The sequence below is a fragment of the Lepisosteus platostomus genome, chromosome 2 (genome assembly GCF_059453375.1).
Source record: "Lepisosteus platostomus isolate fLepPlt1 chromosome 2, fLepPlt1.hap1, whole genome shotgun sequence".
Classification (NCBI taxonomy): Eukaryota; Metazoa; Chordata; class Actinopteri; order Semionotiformes; family Lepisosteidae; genus Lepisosteus; species Lepisosteus platostomus.
This window is the reverse complement of record NC_142612.1, coordinates 61752071-61771911: the sequence shown is the minus strand read 5'-3', so window position 1 is coordinate 61771911 and position 19841 is coordinate 61752071. Positions and strand designations below refer to the sequence as shown.

General features: G+C 42.2%; 1 protein-coding gene and 1 non-coding gene across 5 annotated transcripts; one reads left to right on the top strand and one right to left on the bottom strand.

The window, feature by feature from the left end:
• Positions 1 to 749: 749 nt before the first annotated feature.
• On the bottom strand, positions 750 to 19236 carry iws1 (interacts with SUPT6H, CTD assembly factor 1). 4 transcript variants are annotated; one of them, XM_088611660.1, is made up of 17 exons: positions 18719 to 19236; positions 16708 to 16820; positions 15778 to 16375; positions 14965 to 15024; positions 11645 to 11837; positions 11333 to 11390; positions 10800 to 10915; positions 10123 to 10273; positions 9716 to 9798; positions 8347 to 8476; positions 7791 to 7908; positions 7437 to 7548; positions 6756 to 6812; positions 5743 to 5799; positions 4720 to 4831; positions 4014 to 4163; positions 750 to 2996 (listed from the first exon to the last, which is right to left on the bottom strand). In XM_088611660.1, exons 1-16 carry the CDS (start codon positions 18759 to 18761, stop codon positions 4035 to 4037), a joined length of 2130 nt encoding a protein of 709 aa, XP_088467786.1. In that variant the 5' UTR covers positions 18762 to 19236; the 3' UTR covers positions 750 to 2996; positions 4014 to 4034. The 4 variants fall into 4 exon arrangements, with proteins under 4 accessions (XP_088467786.1, XP_088467801.1, XP_088467794.1 ...); XM_088611675.1 differs by lacking the exon at positions 6756 to 6812 and having other exon boundaries at positions 18719 to 19223; XM_088611668.1 differs by lacking the exon at positions 4014 to 4163 and having other exon boundaries at positions 18719 to 19221.
• A 189-nt stretch (positions 19237 to 19425) lies between these two features.
• Positions 19426 to 19497, top strand: trnap-agg (transfer RNA proline (anticodon AGG)). The gene has a single exon. It is a non-coding gene; the product is annotated as a tRNA-Pro (tRNA).
• The last annotated feature ends 344 nt before the right edge of the window (positions 19498 to 19841 follow it).

Sequence of the window (19841 nt, the reverse complement as noted above, 5' to 3'; positions counted from 1 at the left end):
ATTCAGCCCATTTGGCTAGCTACTGTATTTGATCCAAGGATCTTTTTGTTGTTGAAACTGGACTATCAGCTGGGTAGGAAAGGAACAAGTAATAGGTGTATTCCATGCTGAAAAGAGAAGAAAACAACGTTTCAGCCATGGAGCCTTCTTCAGGTGTTCGGCTGTGATGTTGTGTTTTCTTTCTTCTCTTTTCAGCATGGAATTATTACGATTACTTGTTCCTTTGTAGCCTACGCATGCTGACGCAGCTGCCCACCTGAACTACAATCAGCATGGTAGCTTGTTCAAGACCCCTCCACCGCTTTGCATAGAAAAGTACCTTCTCTTTCCAAGTTTAAATAAGCTTCCTTGTAGTTTCCCTTTATGTCCTCTGATTCATAGTTTAGTGTTAACAATGAGGAAGGGCATTGGGTTGTCAATGTCTTTGAGGGCTTGAATACTTCGATTAGAACTTTTAAGTCTGTAGTTTTGTTAATCTACAGAATTTAGATTTCGGTAGATTGGCTAATTAAAATTAATACCTGCCTAATTACATTAGAACCTCAATCGTTCATATAAATTAATAGCAAAGGTCCTAAATAAATTTACAGTAACCCAAAAATTACTTAAATAGCACTTAAAATTCATAAATTAAATTCTGTAGGACTTTGGTATCCACAGTATTACTGACTGTGACGCATACCAAGTTAAAAGGCCTTGAAGCATATATTAAATGGAAGAGCAGTCAATCTGAAATAGGCTAACAAATCTTTAGAAAGTTCCCATATACTTCATTTATTTGACCATAAAACAAACATTTTACACAAAACAATAAATAAAAGGAAAATGACTGGACTGAAGATTATATAGTGGATGATTTCATAAATGGTGAATAACAGAGTTAGGGAAAGGGAGAAGCAGATTTAGACAAGCAATCTTGTTTCCAGTTCTCAAATGTATTCCCCTATTCTACAGGTTTGAAAAAAATGTGTTTTGCGGTCCTTCGACCTTGAGACACGTAAACAGTGCTAAACATTTACACGTCTCAAAAAACACATAAAACTTCTGCACTGTTCACATGTCTTTTGCACTGTTTTGTCCTGTTTATCAGGACAAAAAGTAGTCCCAATAATTAACTCTGGTGAAACAAAGTCATTATTAAATCATTAAAGCAGCTATATTAAAGAATAAGTATTTAACAATGACCAGGGTAATCTTGGTGAAGTCATTAAGCTAGTATTAAAAGAAATGGACAAATGATGCCTAGATGGGTTTTATATAATTAAGACACAGGTTCTCACTTATGTAATAAAGTTTAGACAAGAACAGGACAATTTTGTTTCTAGTTAAACTGGAAAGAGGTACTCTCACAGCACATTTGTTATGAAGATCATAGATGAGGACTGTCCTTTCTGTCAGTTCTTACTTTTTGTTCTGTCCCATTTCTGCATGTCCATTCCTATAGTGGGTTGATTAATGACTTCACTAGGAATGACCTGGTCACTGTTGTATACTCATTCTTTAACAAAGTTGTTTAAAAGACTGAACAGTGACTTTGTGTAACCTATTCTTCTTCCTGTCTGTTCTTATTTTTTATCTTCACTCTTTCCTGCAAAGACTATTCCTGTATTTATTCTACAGTCAATTCCTATCGAGACTGGCATACTATACTTTACTATGAATTGCCTGGTCACTGTTGAAGAATTTTTCAAGAAAAGGATTTTTATTCTATAATACAGATGTTTAAATGATCTTACAGTTACTTTGTTTTACCAGACGTAATTAGGACTCTTTTGCACTGTTTACTTGCCTCAAAGCCCAACAACAGCAAAATAAAGCCTAAATAAAAAATTCAGAATAGGGCAACACATCTTAGAAATGCAAATAAGATGGCCTTGCTCAAGCTCAGCTAACCCCTTTCAATAACAAACATTTAAATGTAAAAACTGGCAGCTTGAGCCCAGTACACGAAGACAATGTAAAACATGGTTACAGGTTTACTGCACTCACTTTTTAATTCACAGGCTGTAAATTCCTTCTGTATACATCTACAAATATGTTCTATGTTTCATACCCATCTGTTCTACAGCTTAAAGGTTGGCAGCTCTTGAAAAAATGAAAGCATGTGTATACTTTAAATTCCTGAGATTTCGAGTAGAAATCGGCACAATGAATAACCATGTAAGACAAAGCCAGATGTCAATATTGGTTGTTGCTGTAGTTGCAGGCTATATTCTAAAACTCGATAATTAACTTAAAAAGAAATGTGAACTAATCCTTAAGAAAACATAACTAGTAAAAATTCAAGGTGGGACTCCCTCAATAAAAAATAAAAACAGATTCAATTACAATTTTCAGCACAGATTCTTTAAAGTATTTGTAGAAAACCTAGACCACTCAAAACAACCTTTCAGGATAATGCAATGCCAGTGCCTGAACGGCGAAAAATATTTCAGAGGCAGTGCACAGTACAATGGCAATTCATTACTTTCAGTATTAAAGATTACTTAATGTGCTGACTGAATGTTAAGGAATAATATTTCTTTTAAAAATGGCAAAACATTACCCATATATAACGTCTCACCTAAACACTGGATTAAAAACAAGCAACGGATTCTGTACAAGGATCTCCAGTTTAATCAGAAAGGTGAAACAACCAGTATTTGTCTAAGCGACTTTACAGATAGGAATTTACAGCAATAAATGGGCCTCTGCTCTCAGAAGGCAACAAACCAGCGATGCTGAACATTATTATACATCCAAACTAGCCAGAGGCAGGCTGTTACTTTAGTGCCATCAGGCCACGTGGCAGAGCTGAAAGTCAGTCTGGAGGAGGACGGGGCAAGTGGATTTAATGGGAAACAACCATTTTTTAAAAAGGGGGAAAAATATCACAAAGGCATCCTATTCCCTTCAACACTGATTTTCACAGCATGGGCAGTCTTGGTCAGCCTCTTGATGTCAGCGAAGCGACGCATCTGCTTGTCGACCCGGGAAAGCCCTTTCTTAGCAGGTCCCTGCGAAGATCAGGTGCAGTGGATTAAGAGGAGAGAGGACAGGTGAGAAAACCCCTATAACAAGAGGAGGATTTCTACTAAACCCCAGTCACATAATAGTAACATTTTGTGTGCCAAAGATAGCTAGGCCTGAAAGATCGTGAATCATTGCTTCTCCACACAGAAGCAAGTTTTGATTGGGGGCATGGGCACTTTTCTTGGTAAGGTTAAACATCCAGCTCGGATAAGTAAGACGGACCTCCAAATCATGCTGCAACAAAAATTACACAGGCAAAAACTCTGCTGCAGACTCTTGCGCTAGCATGCAAGAAGATGCAAAACCCCATTGGCAAATCTAAGGCTCTATACAACTGAGGATCACAGTCAAGGACATGCTTATCAATCTCACACTGCACAGCAGTTACTGAGTCAGGCTTTCAGACTGTGCTCTGCAAAGACAGACCCCTCTCTATGTACATCCACTGTTACACATTATGAGGCAATGCAGCTGGTGACAAATCCTTTAATGGGTCAGCCATGCTCCTGGGTTTCATTAAACAACTTAATTTCTGCCCTTTCCAAGTCTTCCAGACTAGGTAACCAAACTAAAGGACACCACGCTAACCATAGTTAAGCCAGAACACTCTCCTGGCTCTTGAGAAACCAAAGAAAGTTTACAACTGTGCAAGATTAATCAGGAGTTCTCAGCACAGTTGGGTTTTAGTAGTTAATCGATCTCTGAACACCAATCAACTACATACATCAGTACAGTGGACTAACTTCATGGTTTTGTAGATTAAATTAATAATCCTAAAACTAACCCAGCAATGGGCTATGCAGAACAGGAAAGGATTAATTACAGCTGGAGTCGTAAATCCTACCTCTCAACCACAGAACAAGGCACAAATATTATGTCAACATATCTAAACATTAGTAGCTGTTGAGCACCCACAGCCGAACGAGTTAGAGATGAAGGCTGGAGCGTCCACACTGCAAGCAGTGACCACAGTAGGGTCAGATGCCACTTGTGCCACTTACACTCCCTTCCTTATATGCCTCTTACAGGGGCATCCGATTGCCCTCCACACTGATCTTTACGGCTCCCTGCAGCCTTCGCAGCTTCTTCTGCTCTGCAAAGCGTCTCTTGTGCTTTTCCAAGCGGCTCAGCCCCTTCTTTGAAAAGCCTGTCTATTGAAACCAAGCCAGAGTCGGGTGAAGGCGAGCTCAGTCATGGCTTTCCCTACTTTGAAGTCCCAGAATAGGCACAGCGGGGGAAAGCCCAGCAGGATTTTAGAGTTTATCAGCAGCTCCTGTAAGTTACTGGCTCTTCAGACTTTTTCATTAAGAACTAGAATCATTCAGTTTACTAAGTCAATCAGACAAAACATTTGGGTGATCCAAAACATTTGGACATAGCTGATACTTTAAGGTCTATCTCTTGCCTATTAAACTATAGTTTACTTCAAATTCAACCCCGGACAGAATCAGCAAGGAAGAAGCAAACCATAAAGAAAGTTTGAATATTTTGCAAAAGGCTATGTAATCTGCACCAAAAAAGATGTGAAATGCCTTGGGAGCAGAGATCAGGGGAGCCACGCAATGTTTCTTCACAGGTCCTTCCAGGACTATAAAGCCTGTCCCTTTTGCAATGAAGAGAGAGATGTTGTTTTCCATACTTTCCAAGCATAAAAAACAGCAAAGATTCTTCTTCAAACAAGTGACTGGGTATCGAATTCACACTCACCCTGTTAGTTTCTGCGTCAACATTCCACTTAGGTCGAACGACGTAGTCTTTGTTGGAGGGCATGGGCACTCTGGCACGGGCACAGAACCCAGGGTCTCCTGGTCTCAATGCCCTGAAAGCAAAGAGTCAAGAACACGTGTGCCTTTAAAAACTGAACGAGCCTGCACAACACAACCACACTGTCATAGGTAATCCCCAAAACGTATTTGAATTCATTATGGAAAGAAGTTGATTATCTTAATTTTCCTTTTAGGTTTACTTGGGAATGTTGTGTAAATACTCATCAATGCTCTAGATAAGGGACACTGGAATATGGAGCGAACCACCAGCTTATGAATCCTACTATGTTTACCTATAAATTTCACTAAAGACAATAAGTTTTTTTTTTTGACAAGCCTCAAATGTGTGGCTAGTTGGTCTAGGGGTATGATTCTCACTTAGGGAGCAAGAGGTCATAGGTTCAGATCCCAGATCAAATGTGTGGCTAGTTGGTCTAGGGGTATGATTCTCACTTAGGGAGCAAGAGGTCATAGGTTCAGATCCCAGATCAAATGTGTGGCTAGTTGGTCTAGGGGTATGATTCTCACTTAGGGAGCAAGAGGTCATAGGTTCAGATCCCAGATGATCCCTTACTTTCATGATCTTATCATAGGGCACAAGTGGAAACTATGTTAAGTACATTTAAAAATTAGAACAGAAAGCATTTCTTTACCCAGAGTGGTGTGGGAGCATGGAATAAGCTACCCAGCCTTGCTGTTGAAGCCTGATACCCCGGTTACTTTCACAAAATGGCTGGATAAGATTCTTGGATCAATTCACTACTAACCATTAATCAAGACAGATGGGCCAAATGGCCCCTCCTCGTTTTGTATCCTTTCTCATGTTCTAAGCTTGATACAGCCGCAATTACCACATTTATTTCAAGAAAAAGTTAAAATAAATAAAAGAAAACTTTTTTGGGGGAAAAAAGAAGCAAGAGGGGATATGTTAACATGGCGGGATGTGATGACCTCTGGAACTTACTTCTCTTCTCCGGTCAGCACCTTCTCCAGATCCCTGCGTGGGGTCTGCCCTCCTGAACTGGGGGAACAGAGGGGAAAGAGATGTCACACCCAGGGATCCAAACAGAGAAATCTTATTCCTAGAGCCTCCAGAGTATTCCTCGCCCTCTCAAGGCACGTAGAAATCACTGAACTGCCCTTCAAGATTCCTACACCCCAACCATAAACTCACTCCAGAACAGATACATGCTCCACACTGTGCATGCTCACACAGCTGCATACTTTCCCCATGCAACATGACTGCTGAGGAGAAAAACTATCTTCCCTTTCTGCCACGTGCACTAACTCCTTTTAAAATTTCAATTCTTTTTTAATAGTTTAACACTCAGCTTCTTACTAGTTTAACAATTCATATCCCATAGATAAAACACTTTATCAAAGGGCTGCATTATGCCTGAAAGTCTCAAGTAGACATGTATCGTTCATTGGGCATTAAAGTCAAAAAGTGCTGGGATACATGTGAAGTTAAAAAATGAATGGAAACGAAGAGGAATAAACCAAATATAATGCTGATATGTTTTAGTAAACAACATCCAATTTTATTGGGAAACATGCAAGTGAAAACTACTACAACCACTTCGCAACACACTGATGAGTCATATACAAGGGCGGTTGCTGTGACTAAGTTTTATGTGAAGCACAACTTATATCTTTTTTAGCTATTTCTTACAGCTGATTCTGTTTGCGAAAGTACACCAGAATCTTAGGGACCCCCACTCTAATGAATACTCTCTCCTCTCTCAGTGGCTACCATGGCCCGCTAGAGAACCAGGGAACACACTTCCATCACTTTCCCGCACACCTCATTCCTATTAAAAAGCTCCTGGGAATACTGTTTGTCCAGAGGTTCATCATTGGTGGGACTACAGGGTCTTAACAGCTGACTTGAAGCTCCTATCCATCACACAAAGAAACCAGGCCATTCTGCTCTCGGTGCCGCAGTGCAGGCACAGAACACACTCAAGAGAGAACAACCTGGCCGGCTGAGAGAAGACATCAGGGTCCTCTGATCTCGGGACCTTCGGCTGCTCACTTTGCAGGAGGAGGAGGAATGGTGGGTGGGGGCGACGGAGAGAGTGCAGAGGTAAGGACAAGGGACACACAGTGTAGGTGGGCGAGTCAAAAAGATGAAAAAGAAGAGCAGGACGAACGTAGAATAGCAGGGAATACTAAGGAAGGAATCAATAAGAGGATTTATGTGCAGCCCTAAACTGTATCCTATGATGTAACCGGTAGCTTCTTTCCCATCTGACAACAGAACTTTATGGTATTACAAACTATACCAACTCACTGTTGCTGCCTCTGGAGTCATTTTGGCTCCACTGTCCAGAAAAAGCAGCTCCCACTGCAGTTGGATTACAGCTTTCTTCCACATCTTTCTGACACATCTGCATTTCTTTTTTAACCCAGCTCTAGCTACCAGACATCATGACTAAATAATGATCAAATAACCACACGCAGTCACTTACGAAGAGATTTCATAAAAGGCTGACCTATCATGGAGATTTGTGTAAAGAACAGAACTTGCACTGTCCGTGAATCACATTTCACATACAATCTGAAAGGCATCCCTTCAGTCTGAAGGTTGGCCTTAATTAGACTATCCTGCCAGCCTGTGTAGAGGGAACCAGGCCCTTGTGGCAACATCGCACTCACCTGAGCCGGCGCCGGGGCGGGACCTGCTGATCCAGGTCTCTCTGCTGCCTCTCCTCCCGAGTCATACCCTTGTAGTTAGACGTCAAGCCAAAGATAGGCCTTGACCACTCATCTGCCAAAGACACAAGGGGACAAACTGAGCAGCAGCACAGACCACTCTACCTCGCATGAAATTTCCACCATCACTCTAATTAACTGTAACGGAACTGGTTTCTCTGTTAGAGCAACCAGTTTTCAAGACTATACATCCCAAGGCTTAACTTGTCCAAGACTACCCGAAAACAAACAAAACCATGTTGTATTTACATGAACCGCTAAAAAAACAGCACCACTGCCAGTTAAAGCGATTCTTACTGATGAGCTTGAGGGCCAGATCCTTGTTGGCACGAGACTCTTTGGGGTGCTTGTAGAGGTACATGACTGCCCGGCCAATCCCACTGTGCTTGAGGGTCTCCTGGCTCACACTGGGTAGCTGAGGGACACAGCAAACAGCAACACAACCAGATAAGCAGATGTGTCCTGACCTACTGCCAGCCCACTCATGGAGGCTGGGCCTCTGTGAGATAGTGAGTAAAGACTTGTGAGAGACATAATGCCTGAAGGGGGGTCCTGGTGACCCCAATGTCAACCCAGCTGGACCCCAGTTTGCTACATTGCAGGAAGAAAGCAAAAGAAGTGTTTTTCTGCCCCCCAAAAGCTGCATTTTTAAAATTAGTACAAAGTTTAACATCTCATACAGCTGCAAATGTCCGAATAGTACTTCACTAGTTAAACCAAAAGTCCCATGAAAAAATCAGAAGCCGATCTGAAACAACAACCAACAGACACTTAGGTCACAAGGACCAAAAAGCTCTGGTCTAGAGGGAGCTGAAACAACCAAGACAGGTCTAGAGCAACTAGCCCTTCTCACCTCTTGTAGGATCTTCAGCAGCTCCTCTCTAATCCTCAGTGCTGGTAGGCTCTTATCTGGAAGAGGGCTGATCCACTCTTTAATGGCTGTCATTACTCCACTGTCAATGAATGTCTCCTTCAAATCCTGCCTAAAAAATGACAATTTCCCCTTACTTCATGTATCTAAAGTCAAGATAATCTCTGCATACTTATTATACCTTGGAATATTTCTGGCTTCACATCCAGTTGTGTAATGAAAAGGAAGAATCAATTCAAAAGGTGTCAGTTTCCAAAATTAACAACTGTCTTTTACAAAAATCCTTTATCACTTTAGGTGTAACCAAACTCTGGGAAATTGATTTTTTTAACACCATTAAAGCCTCATAAAACACAACTATAATCAATACATTGTAAAGTTATTAACATAGAATAGAAGTCTCTTAACAGATTTCTTGTAATATTTGTAATATTAATGCACCTGGTCCATTTCTCCATAGTTGGGATTGTTTCCAAAATGATGCATAAAAAAGACATGTGCCCAGTGCACTGTTTTATCAGACTGTTAGTTGAGATCCAATCCCTGTTATAGCCACATTAGATTGGTGGCTATGGGTTTGGGGATTTATCTTGAGAGGTCAACCTCTCAAGAGTCTCTGGTCCCATGGTCAAGTGCCTATTAGAGCAACTTATCAGTTAACATTATTAGTTTTACATAATTCAAAAAATTGCCTGTGTAACATCCCAAATACTATCCATCCTATATAAAAATGTTGAACAGGCCTGATTGCCTATAATTATGGCCAACAGGACTGGAAGAGGAGACATGTGTGACTTTGAAATAGGTTGATTGATGGGGTTGCTTTGGAGCTCCAATACTCTCATCCTCCAGTATTATGATATCTGTGCATTCGAATTGCGAGGCAAAACAGGTGAGCAACTGCAAATCAACTGATCAGCCAGTTTCATCAAAACCAATCTGCTAAGAGTGTGATACTATAGTTGGGCTGCAGTGCACCAACTGCTCACCAGCTGGTAGTGCACATTTGCGAGCCCAGTGATTCAAACAGCACAGGCTACTCACTCCACCAATGCAATGAAACTGCACTGCAAATATGCACTGGTCAGATGAACTGTCCTTCACTATGTACGATAAAGTCACACTCCAGGCTACTGAATCTTCTCTCCCACTTTAATTGGTGAAACCAATTCCTCGCTAATCCTAGTGAGCTTCTGAAGACATAAGCCTCTAACGGAGTGACACTTCAGTGGTACACTCAGTAAATGTCCTCTAACAAATCCAATGCTTGTGAGGTATTTATGGGTGAAAACAGCAGCACAACAAGCAAGGAACTACATGGCAATGGTCATACAGAGAATGGGAATCTTACTTCTTCAGGTGCATGACAACAGTGGGTAGCAGAGTCAGCTTCTTCAAAGCTGGTTTCTTTTGGGTGTTGAGGGTCCTATCCTCCTGCAAACACACGGACACTCTCACATTCAGCATGTTTTGCAAAGTTCAGTTTGATCACTTCAGAAGGAGCATACAAACTAACACATCCAACTACAAAAAAACCAAGATTCACTTGTCACATTAAAACTTGGCAGCGAAGACTTCTCCACCCTTAACAAAGGAAATGAAGCAAACCACGAGTTTCAAGTACCAGGGAGAAAAACAACTCCTGAAAGAAAAGGTCGTAAACTCTGTAAGAGCACAAAGCCTTGAGCACAAGCTACCTTTATAGCCTTACAGTAACAGGTATCAACCAGGGGAAGAGGGTACGGATACAAGTCTCACCTCTGCAGCCTCTGTCATTTTGGTGATCATGGCGCTGACCACGTCATCGGCATCGCTGATGAACGTCCCGCCGTCCCGGTTCCGCCGCCGCTTGCCGCTCTGTGCCTTCTTCTTCGCCAGCATCATGTCAAAGTCAGACACAAAGCTGGAGCTGCAGCAGGAGAAAGCAATGTAACCGCGAGCTAGGACTGTGCCTGAGTTATGGCTACTTCAACTACAATCTCTTACGATCTTAAGATCTCTTATGCAGCTTTGCCAGCTGTCTACATTTCTTCTGCTCTCCATTAACTGGCATCTTAGACAAGTCCAGCATGAACACTGTTAAGTACGCAAGACAGGTTTGCAGACAATACCAAAACAGGATGATCACAAAATATCGTAAAACCAGCAAAATCAAAAAAGATTTGTATAAAAATCAAGACTGGGCCAACACTTGGAAGATGATAACTCAGGAAGGGCATGCATTTGCACGAAAATAATTAACATTTCCATCCAAAAAATTTTGACTGAAAGTATATAGTTTTCACTTGTAATTTTCACTTGTAGACTCTGCTGGTTTAAAATAGGGAGTCTTGTTTTTAACCTTCTATTAGTAGTTTACAAAAAGAAAAGACAAGAACACTAAAATGCTGCGGCAAAGCAAACAGAAGAGGCTTTGGCTTCAGCGGGGTACCTACTCTTTGCCACCTCTGTCGACGTCGTCATCAGAGTCGGAGTCAGCAGTGGACGTCTTCTTCCTGGAAGAACCTTCTGCCTGACTCTTATCTCCTTCTAGATCCTCTTGGTTAAAACCCTGCAGCAAACCACAAAACACACTGTTGCACACCGAGATTTTGAAAAGTCGGTACAGTCAATAAGACATGAAGCGTGTGTTTGCCTGCCCCTGTGAAAGTGCGTGATGGGACAGGCAAAAAAAGAAAAACGAAAAGAAAAAGAAAACCTTACGCGGTTGCAATCCCCTTCCGGGACTGTCAGTGAAAGCTCCCCCCTTCCGGGGGGTGGCCCTGCTCGTCCCGTCAGAGGGTGTCCAGTGTGCCTTTAAAGGACCCGCCCAGTTCTGGCTCATCAGCTGGAAGCCCAAACAGCTGGGACTACAAAGGTGAGGCATCTACCTATGACCAGGGCACCAGCTCCACACTGGACGCCCCCCACGTATTGCCACACGTGACTTAAAAGAAGGTGACGGCTCATTTAAAAAAAAATTACGTACTGTGAACTCCTCCTCTTCTTCATCTCCAGATTCACCGAAAATATCAGCAATCATTTTCCTAACGAAAAAGAGAACAAGTGTTACTGAACAACATTTTGGTCTAGTTATCCTTCCACATTTCAAATCAATGCTCTTTTCACCTGAAACATGTCAGTTTATTGGTTAAAACATTACCCATTCAAAATACTGCAGCCTAAAACTACAATAATAATAGAAAAGGTCTCCGCTTTATTTATTCCCAGTGTCTTTACTTAAGTAACGACAAATAAAGGATGCCCTCAGAAATGGTCAAGCGGATAGAGCAAGACTTACTCCTCTTCGTTGTCGGAGTCGCTGTCACTGCCGAACAACGCCTTCTCATCCTTTTTCCCTGCATCTTCCTTCCCCTCCCCCTCCTCTTCCTCACTGTCTGATCCCAGGGTCTTGGGCTTCTTGGGAACAGCTCTGGTAGAGGAGTCGCTGTCAGAGTGCTCCCCTTCGGACACAACGCGGCTCTTCTTTGGCACTAATGAGGAAAATAAATTTAAAAACCGAACCAGCGGACAGATTTGCAGGTCTCGCGCCACAAAATACAATTGAGAATCATTGATGAAAACAGCGATACTGAGCTACAGCTGTTATCACATCTTTAGCAATGTGAACACCTGCTGATCGAGTTGTGCAATGTACCAGACAAGCCTCAGTGGGCTGTATGTGTGTGTGAATCGTTTCACCAGACTGCGATAAGAGAACTTCAGGATATCAAGGCACAAGAGTGTGCACATTAAAGATGTATTAATTCCTATCCCAAAAAACAACTGCAAGGGACAGGACCTGATGCGTGATAGAATCAACACACAGGTTAGTGGGACTCTTGAGTTTTGAACTTGTCATTATTATTCATTGATAGGGGATATTTTCAAAATAACTTAATTTAGATCACATTCTGACCAATTTCTAAAACCATTTTAAATATATCGCTACAGCTTTAGGTGACTGAGAAGTGTCTCTTCGATTTTTAATAAAGTTTGTGACACATGGAAGGGTAAACACTTCAAACTTCAAAGGAGCAAGGATGTTTGCCGAGGTCTGGGGGGTCCCTTGAGCAGAAACAATTATAAAGTTTACATTAGTATTAGTGCTGGGTGAGAATTCGATAACGATAATTATCGCGATGTAATTTTCCTCTATATAATTTTAACAAAAGTTCGATAATGTTCGATGTATATGTTTATGCTTTGCGCATGATATGCGCATGCGCACAAAATACCGCGCGAGTGCGGGTGCGTGTTGCAGACCAGGCAGCTAACGCAGTGTTGTTTACCCACACGGTGGCGGCTGACAGGATTGTAGTTAGAGTGGAGAAATGAGCAACACTGAAGCAAATGGAGATATAATGGGTAATTTGGAGATATTTTGGCTTTTTACGATCAGACATAAAACAGAGCACTTTAAACTTTGCAGTCTGTCTGAGCCATCTTCTATGTGTTTTGTATCACTTGGCAGTATTTAATTTTTCTATTAAGATATTTATTTTGTAAATTTTACACATGCATATTTTGACATAAAAAAGACTTGAATACTCTCTACCTCAGATTTGTTTAATGTTTCTGCTGTTTGGCAAGTGTTTGTTGTGTTCTTAAAATAAAGAGTTGTTTAATTTACCAATTAACTTTCTCGCAGGACAAAAAAATCTGCCTTTAAACTTGAAAGAAAATGATTTTACATTTATCGTGATAATTATCGATATCGACTGATATGAACATTTTTATCGAGATAATGTTTTTGGCCATATCGCCCAGCCCTACTTAGTATACATAGGTAAGTTGTGGGTTAATGATTGTCAAGGAGCAGTACAAACACACACAATATAAGATCACACTAAGAGCACAAAGGCATTAAGCATACAAAGGGAAAACAAAAAACAAGAAGCAGGGAATAAGGAGAGGAGAGACACGAGTCCAGAAGAGTTGGGACTTCAAGCTTGCACCAGGCTGCTACTTTATGATCATCCAAACCAAACCTGACTGGAGCTAAGTATTTGAACCACGTTAGAGAGAGTGTGCTGTTCTTTGTTTTTAGGAAACTTGGGTTACCTGGGTAAAAGATACCTCAGTTAGAAGCGTCTTTCCAGCTTAGGGTGCATTTTTATGGATAGGGATATAGGCTTCCATTTATTTTGTAGCATCTGGGGTGCAGAGAGAGAGATTTAACTGCAGGTTACTTTGTATTTAGTTAGAAGGCACCTTATCTCTTATGTGGCCTCTGGAAGTGTTAAGAGTGTAATGCTTAGTAGCAGTCTGGGTTGTTTTGGGTGACCCGAATATTACGCCTCTGAAACGCCTTGTTTGTAAATACTGTATAAAGAGTAACTTGTGGGTTGTATGTTTTGTTTTGTGAAGTGTAGTTTGTGATCATTAACAAATATTTGTTTAACCAAGTGAGCCTGGATTATTTATCCTCTCAACAAAGCTGTGCCAGAGAATAAAGAATTCACCTGCCTCTAGTTACACCAGCTGCTCAGGTATATTGCTAGAAATCACTTACAAGTTGGGGGTCATGAATAATTATTTCACTTATTGACTAAACCACGTGGTCAAATCCTGATTTTCACCATTTTCATAACAATATTTCTACATATGCACTACGTCACAATTAAAATCTGCAGTGTCAAATGAGGCGTCAGGTAATCCCTCACTCACATGTCTTCTATTGGATCCCCTGAAGCTTCAAACGGATAACACCACCTGGAGTATCCTGAACTGTCAGAACCACATAGGGTTCTCACTTTGACTTTCCTAGGAAATACACTGCTTCGCTTGGCTAAACAGTGTGGATATACAAGGGAAACCCCTGTGGTTGCCTGACCTTGTGTGAAGGGTCTTCATGTTCATAAACTGAAGCTGAGCTGAGTCAGAGACTGCTCTGGAGAACTGACACATTCCTTCAATGGCAAACTCTTGTTCAAGTCAACATCAGACACACGCAGTTCAACTGAGCACCCCAAGATACTCAGCTCTGTTTCACGATCTTCAACAGAGCTTTGCAAGAAGATCTTGAAATCAACAGTTGAAATGACCTTAGATTACATTTCTGACTGACCCTTTCACTGCAGACAGTCCCTGAAGATGGACCAATTCTATGTTGCCGGTGCCAGAAAGTTAAAGTAATTAATTCATATTATTGATCTGTATACAAAATCTTCAACCTGCAATGTCAGCCAAGGAACTGTTTTGTTGTATTACCTCCTCTGTGCACTTGCACACTTTGCTTTACTAGAACTAAGTGTTATAACGTAAATACTTCAATTTTGTCTAACTAGATGCCTATCCACTTTGAATGATGTTAATACAACACCAATCTTAAGTTTTAAAGTGTACAAAATATCATGGGGCTCTGGTTCCAAGGCTCTTTGCCTCTGGGATTTCGGCCAACCTTGTATTAAGGCTTTTAAATCTGCTTCTAACTTTATATACAATATTTAAAGCTGGAGAATCATCATTGGTCTGCTTAAGTTTCGCTTTCATAGTGGCCCAAAAGAAAAAGTACTTATGCCTTCCTCCATCAATGTCGAAATGACAAATATGAGAAGCATGACCTTTAGAGAACAAGAACAGGTCCTCAAACAATAGCAAAGCACATGGACTACTTACAAGATGACTCTTCCTTCTCTTCGTCTTCACTGTCCGACAAGATGGCCTTCTTCCTCTTTACTGAAATGACAAACGCACTTTAGTGCACTAGGTAGAACAGAAAGAAGAAAGCAATACACTCCCAGCATTTCCTGTACTAAATTCTCACTGCAAGGCCTGCCAGAGTCCTCACTCGTGAAAGGCTGTTCCTGCAGGAACTAGAGATCCTCTCATCTAGACAATCTGTTAGCAACATGAATGAACCCACTTGGAAAGGAGGAATAAGTGATAATCAATTCACCAATTTCATTTTTAACTTCAATGATTTTAAATTAGCATTAATAGTTCTTTATCCCACCACTTAAAAATGTCATTGTATAAGTGTGCCAATAATTTCATTTAAAAGAGTATGGGCCCACATTTACATATAGCCAGCCTGTCCACCTAATTAATAGGCAGTGTGCACAAGAAGAAAATAAGGACTTGTGTTTTACTGCAAAACACCTTTTCTAGCTATCCTTTGGCTCTGTGTGGACAAAAATATGCTTGGCTTCCTACTAGCAGTCTGGCCAGGATATAAACCCTTTGGCAACTTTCCCATGTGGGATACCAAATAATAGGAGATACATAACAAAAGTCAGTTGTGATCTATTCTGTATTTACACAGGTAGGAGTTTAACACATCACTTTGAGCATGAATTACAATCCAACCAGTGTTTCAGAAAAGATGCCAACCAAACCATTTGCTTGGAAAGAGACTGCATCTCAATTCCCCTAGCGAAATTCCCATAATCTCTTGCCCCAGGAGCGACAACCGGGCGTTGGTGAGAGTACCTGGTTTATCCTGGTCTTCCTCCTCATCGCTGTCCGCCAGTTTGCGACGTTTGTGACCCTCAGCTTCTTCCTCCTCTTTCTCAGCTCCCTTTGTCTCTTCATCGTTTTCGCTGTCCGAGTGCACCGCGGTCTTGCGCGCCTTGTCGTTCTCTTTGTCACTGTCTGCTTCGTCGTCGGACTCGATCCTCCTCTTGTGCCTCGGGGCCTCGTTCTCCGAGTCGCTGCCTTGCTCCCTGGACGCCCCCTCGGCGTCCGAACCGCGGCTTTGGCGCTTCGCCGGCGCCTCGCTCTCAGAGTCGCTGCCCCGCACCCGTTTTGGCTCCTCCTCATTCTCCGAGTCAACGCCTTGCCGTTTCGGCTCCTCCTCGTCTTCCGAATGGTTGCCTCGGTTCTTGGGAGATTCCTCTCCATCCGAGTGGCTGTCCACGTGCCTGGGGGGCTCGTCCGGTTCGGAGTCGCTGCCTCGCCTCAAGGAGGACTCATCGCCCTTTTCTGAATCGCTGTCCCTTGGCCGGGGAACTTCCTCGTTTTCTGAATCGCTGGCAATGCCGTTTCTCTGCCCAGGGGGCTCGTCCCCTTCAGCATCACTAGGCTCAGCCTGTCCACCGGAAAAAAAGAGTAAGGATCCAAAGTAAGAGACATAAAAGGGAAGGAGGACCCATTTGCTTTAAGGCTGTAGAAAAATGTCACTATGAACTCCGTCATGAAGTCAGAACCCAGGACAAAGGGTTTTCATGAAGTTATCATGGGTCTGGGTGTGGACAGAACTCAGATATTTACGGAGAACTGTAGCATCATTATTTTTAAGAGAGAAGCATCCACTTGGAAAAGTGTTTTTTCGAAAAATTTCAAATCAAATGTTTTCATTATATCTCTTGCTATATTTATGTTACACAGTGGTATTTCCTGTGACAGCACGCAGACAGGTACCTCAGAGTGCCGCCCCACACTGTCCGCCTCCGAGCCAGAGCGGTGCTCCTTGGCGTCCTCCTCCCCATCTGAGCCCAGGTGCTCGTCCTGTACGGGTGTAGCACCTCCATCGTCTAGAGAGGGGACAGGAACGGCATCTTAACAACACTGCCCAGTTGATCTCGCATATGTCCACTGGGAAAACCCGCAGATGCAATCCTGCAGCATGAGACCTGTGTTCCCTGGGAAACCTCTGATGCAATCTAGCAGAAGACAGGCGCAGACCAACCTAATCATGACAATTCAGCCTGTATTATTTCCACAACGCTAGGTTAAAACTCAAGTTATTGGAGTACAACTGCATGTAATCAACAGTAAGCAGACCAAACATAAAGAGTTTCAACTAAGAGCATGAGTGAAACACGTCCAGATACATTTCTCTAAAATGAAGGTGTCACTCAAAAGGAGAGATGAAAACTTACATTTAAGACTGCATTTATCAGGCCCCAGAGAGTACGAGTGTAGTGACAGTGGGCCACAAACATATCAAATAACAAATGAAAGATCTAGTAAGATCTAAATTCAATTTCAGCACAGATAACCCTATTTAACTGAACTAATTACTAGATCAATCACTGGTCCAAACCCATTACCAATTCTTAGGTCCTGGAGTCAGGGAGACTGAAAGACCTGCCAGACCAGGGCCTGTCATGTGTTTTGATCATTTCAGGCTATCCTGAAAGTGCTTTTGTCAATGAAACCAACATTTAATCCTGAAAAAAATACACCCGAACTGTTCACCTACTGCAGCTGACTAACACAGTTGCTAACTTGGAGGAATGTTCAGGTCTAGGTCTCAAATGATCTTTGAAGTATAAACTGAAAAGAGTCTTCACCTATACATTAACTTTCATACTGCAAGGAGATAAAACAGTTTTTCATCTAGAGCCAGACAGCAGATTGAAAAGCCAGCGTACGCAGTATATACACTGTTACAGCTAAGGGCAGAATAAAGGAATGTTTTTTGTCACTGCTACAATCGGGCAACAGGAGTGAAGACTCCAGGAGAACAGCAAACTTCAGATTGTGGGGTGATTTTCAAAGCTCCTGTCTAAACATTCTCCAAGTACGGGCATCTTGACCGTCAGACCTGCTGAGATGGAGGCTAGCAGACTGTTTACTGTAAAAGCAGAAAACCATCATCCCTCCCTATTCCTCATAACTGCAATATGGGCCAATTTTACATTAGCAAACAAGATTCATTTTGTCAAGACTTCAATGGCTTTGATATACAACTACTCCATTTTACTGGAGCACAACTCATGCAAAGTAAGAGGTAAAGGTTGATTCCTGCTGAAAAGAAAATTAATACAGCCACTACATTAACTGTAGAAATGAAACAATGCTATCTGAAACTAGCTCGCTACATGCATCTCAAATGCCTTGTATAAAGAGCAGTTCATTTGCTAGTTTCTTAGTTTACTGCCTGTATTGTTCAGAAGTACAAACCACGGTACAACATCACCACTGTAACAATGTAGCTAGGTGCAGCGAGAAGAAAAGGAATATGAAATAGCCTTTAACCTGTAATGAACATGTTATATGCACACAGTCTTTCGCTTTTCTTAAAAACGGATGAAGCTGCCACTCCACTGAGAAGAGAACTGTATTCAATACTTGCGGTTCCTTGCAAAAAGTTCATGTGCTCAGGAGACATTAGTAAGGCACCGATCAGAGCACAGATCTGCTCTTCGAGAGTCCAAGTCCATCTTTTCCATTAAGTAGGCAAGCTAAGACCGAACTAGACTAGAATGAAACTCAGAAGAAACCCCTATGTCTTCGAGACCAGCAGACCCCCAAGCTCAGAAAAAAAATCAATTACATTCATTCACAGATGTCCAGTAACGGAGATAGTTCTACTCGCCCGGTAAGGCAGTTTGATCGGCTATGACCCGGGCAACAGCTAACCGTGGCCTCCGCGTGCAGATCCCCCACCCCAGCCCCCCCTGTGAACAATAGTTCAGGCAGATACCTGACTGGTTTCCGGAGAAGAACTCGTCCTCCTCTCCGTCCATCGCGTCCGCGGTCTAGTTCACTGCCTCCTCGATCGGCGCTGCGCCGTCCCCTCTCCGTCCTGGCCAGACGGTGTCTGGGATTCGGGGGGTCGCCTCCAAACTGCGCCTTGCTCCCGTCGCACAGTAAACCGACAGGGCAGCGGGGCTTTTCCTAGCAGCTCCGGGGCCGTGTTTTCTCCTCGCAAAGACGCAGGTCCCGCTCCGGCCCGCCTGGCTTCAACACCCTCGATAATTTCGAAAAAACTCCAGGTCCGTTATTCACACTCGTCGGGTGTGAGCTAATAAATCCAGCTACAGGCAGCAACGTGATTCAGTATTGCAAAGCACCAATGTTTTCCTTCCCCCGCCAGCTAGAAGTCGTCTTCCCCGGCTACAAAAACTTCCTCCCTTGCTCGCTCTTTCCAAAATGGAGTCATGTTGACCTCCTTGTGCGCATGCGCACTGTTTAAGACGCGCTTCAAGATGACGCAAAACCGAAGGTATCTGTTGCCAGGCTCTCGCACTTACGAAACAGTTCACCAACAATGGCTTTTTTTGTCGAAGAAATTAGTAGTCACTATCAAGCAATTCAATGTATACACTAATACACATCCTTGATGCCAAATGAATATTTTCATGTTTTTTTTTTAAATGTGATGAACTGAATTCGGGTTTTGTCTCGCATGGCTCGTTGGTCTAGGGGTATGATTCTCGCTTAGGGTGCGAGAGGTCCCGGGTTCAAATCCCGGACGAGCCCTACTTTTTCTATTAAAACAAATTTTTAATTCGGTTTTAATAAGAATACGTAAAGTATAATCTGTATATTTCGTTCATTTCACAGGACAGTAACATGTTTAATATAGTAATTGCCGATATACATAGTGTATAGGAAATTTATTGTAGTATACAGTAGTCCTCACCACCATACATGAAATAGGAACAAAACACATATGTAACAGAAAGAGTTATGGACTCAATAACGTCTCTTGCTTAAAACATATACAGAAAGTCCAGAAAACACAAGGGCTTATACATTCATACTGCTGTAACTTGTATTATGTATGTTCTTCTCTGACATTTATTACAATGTAATTTACTATC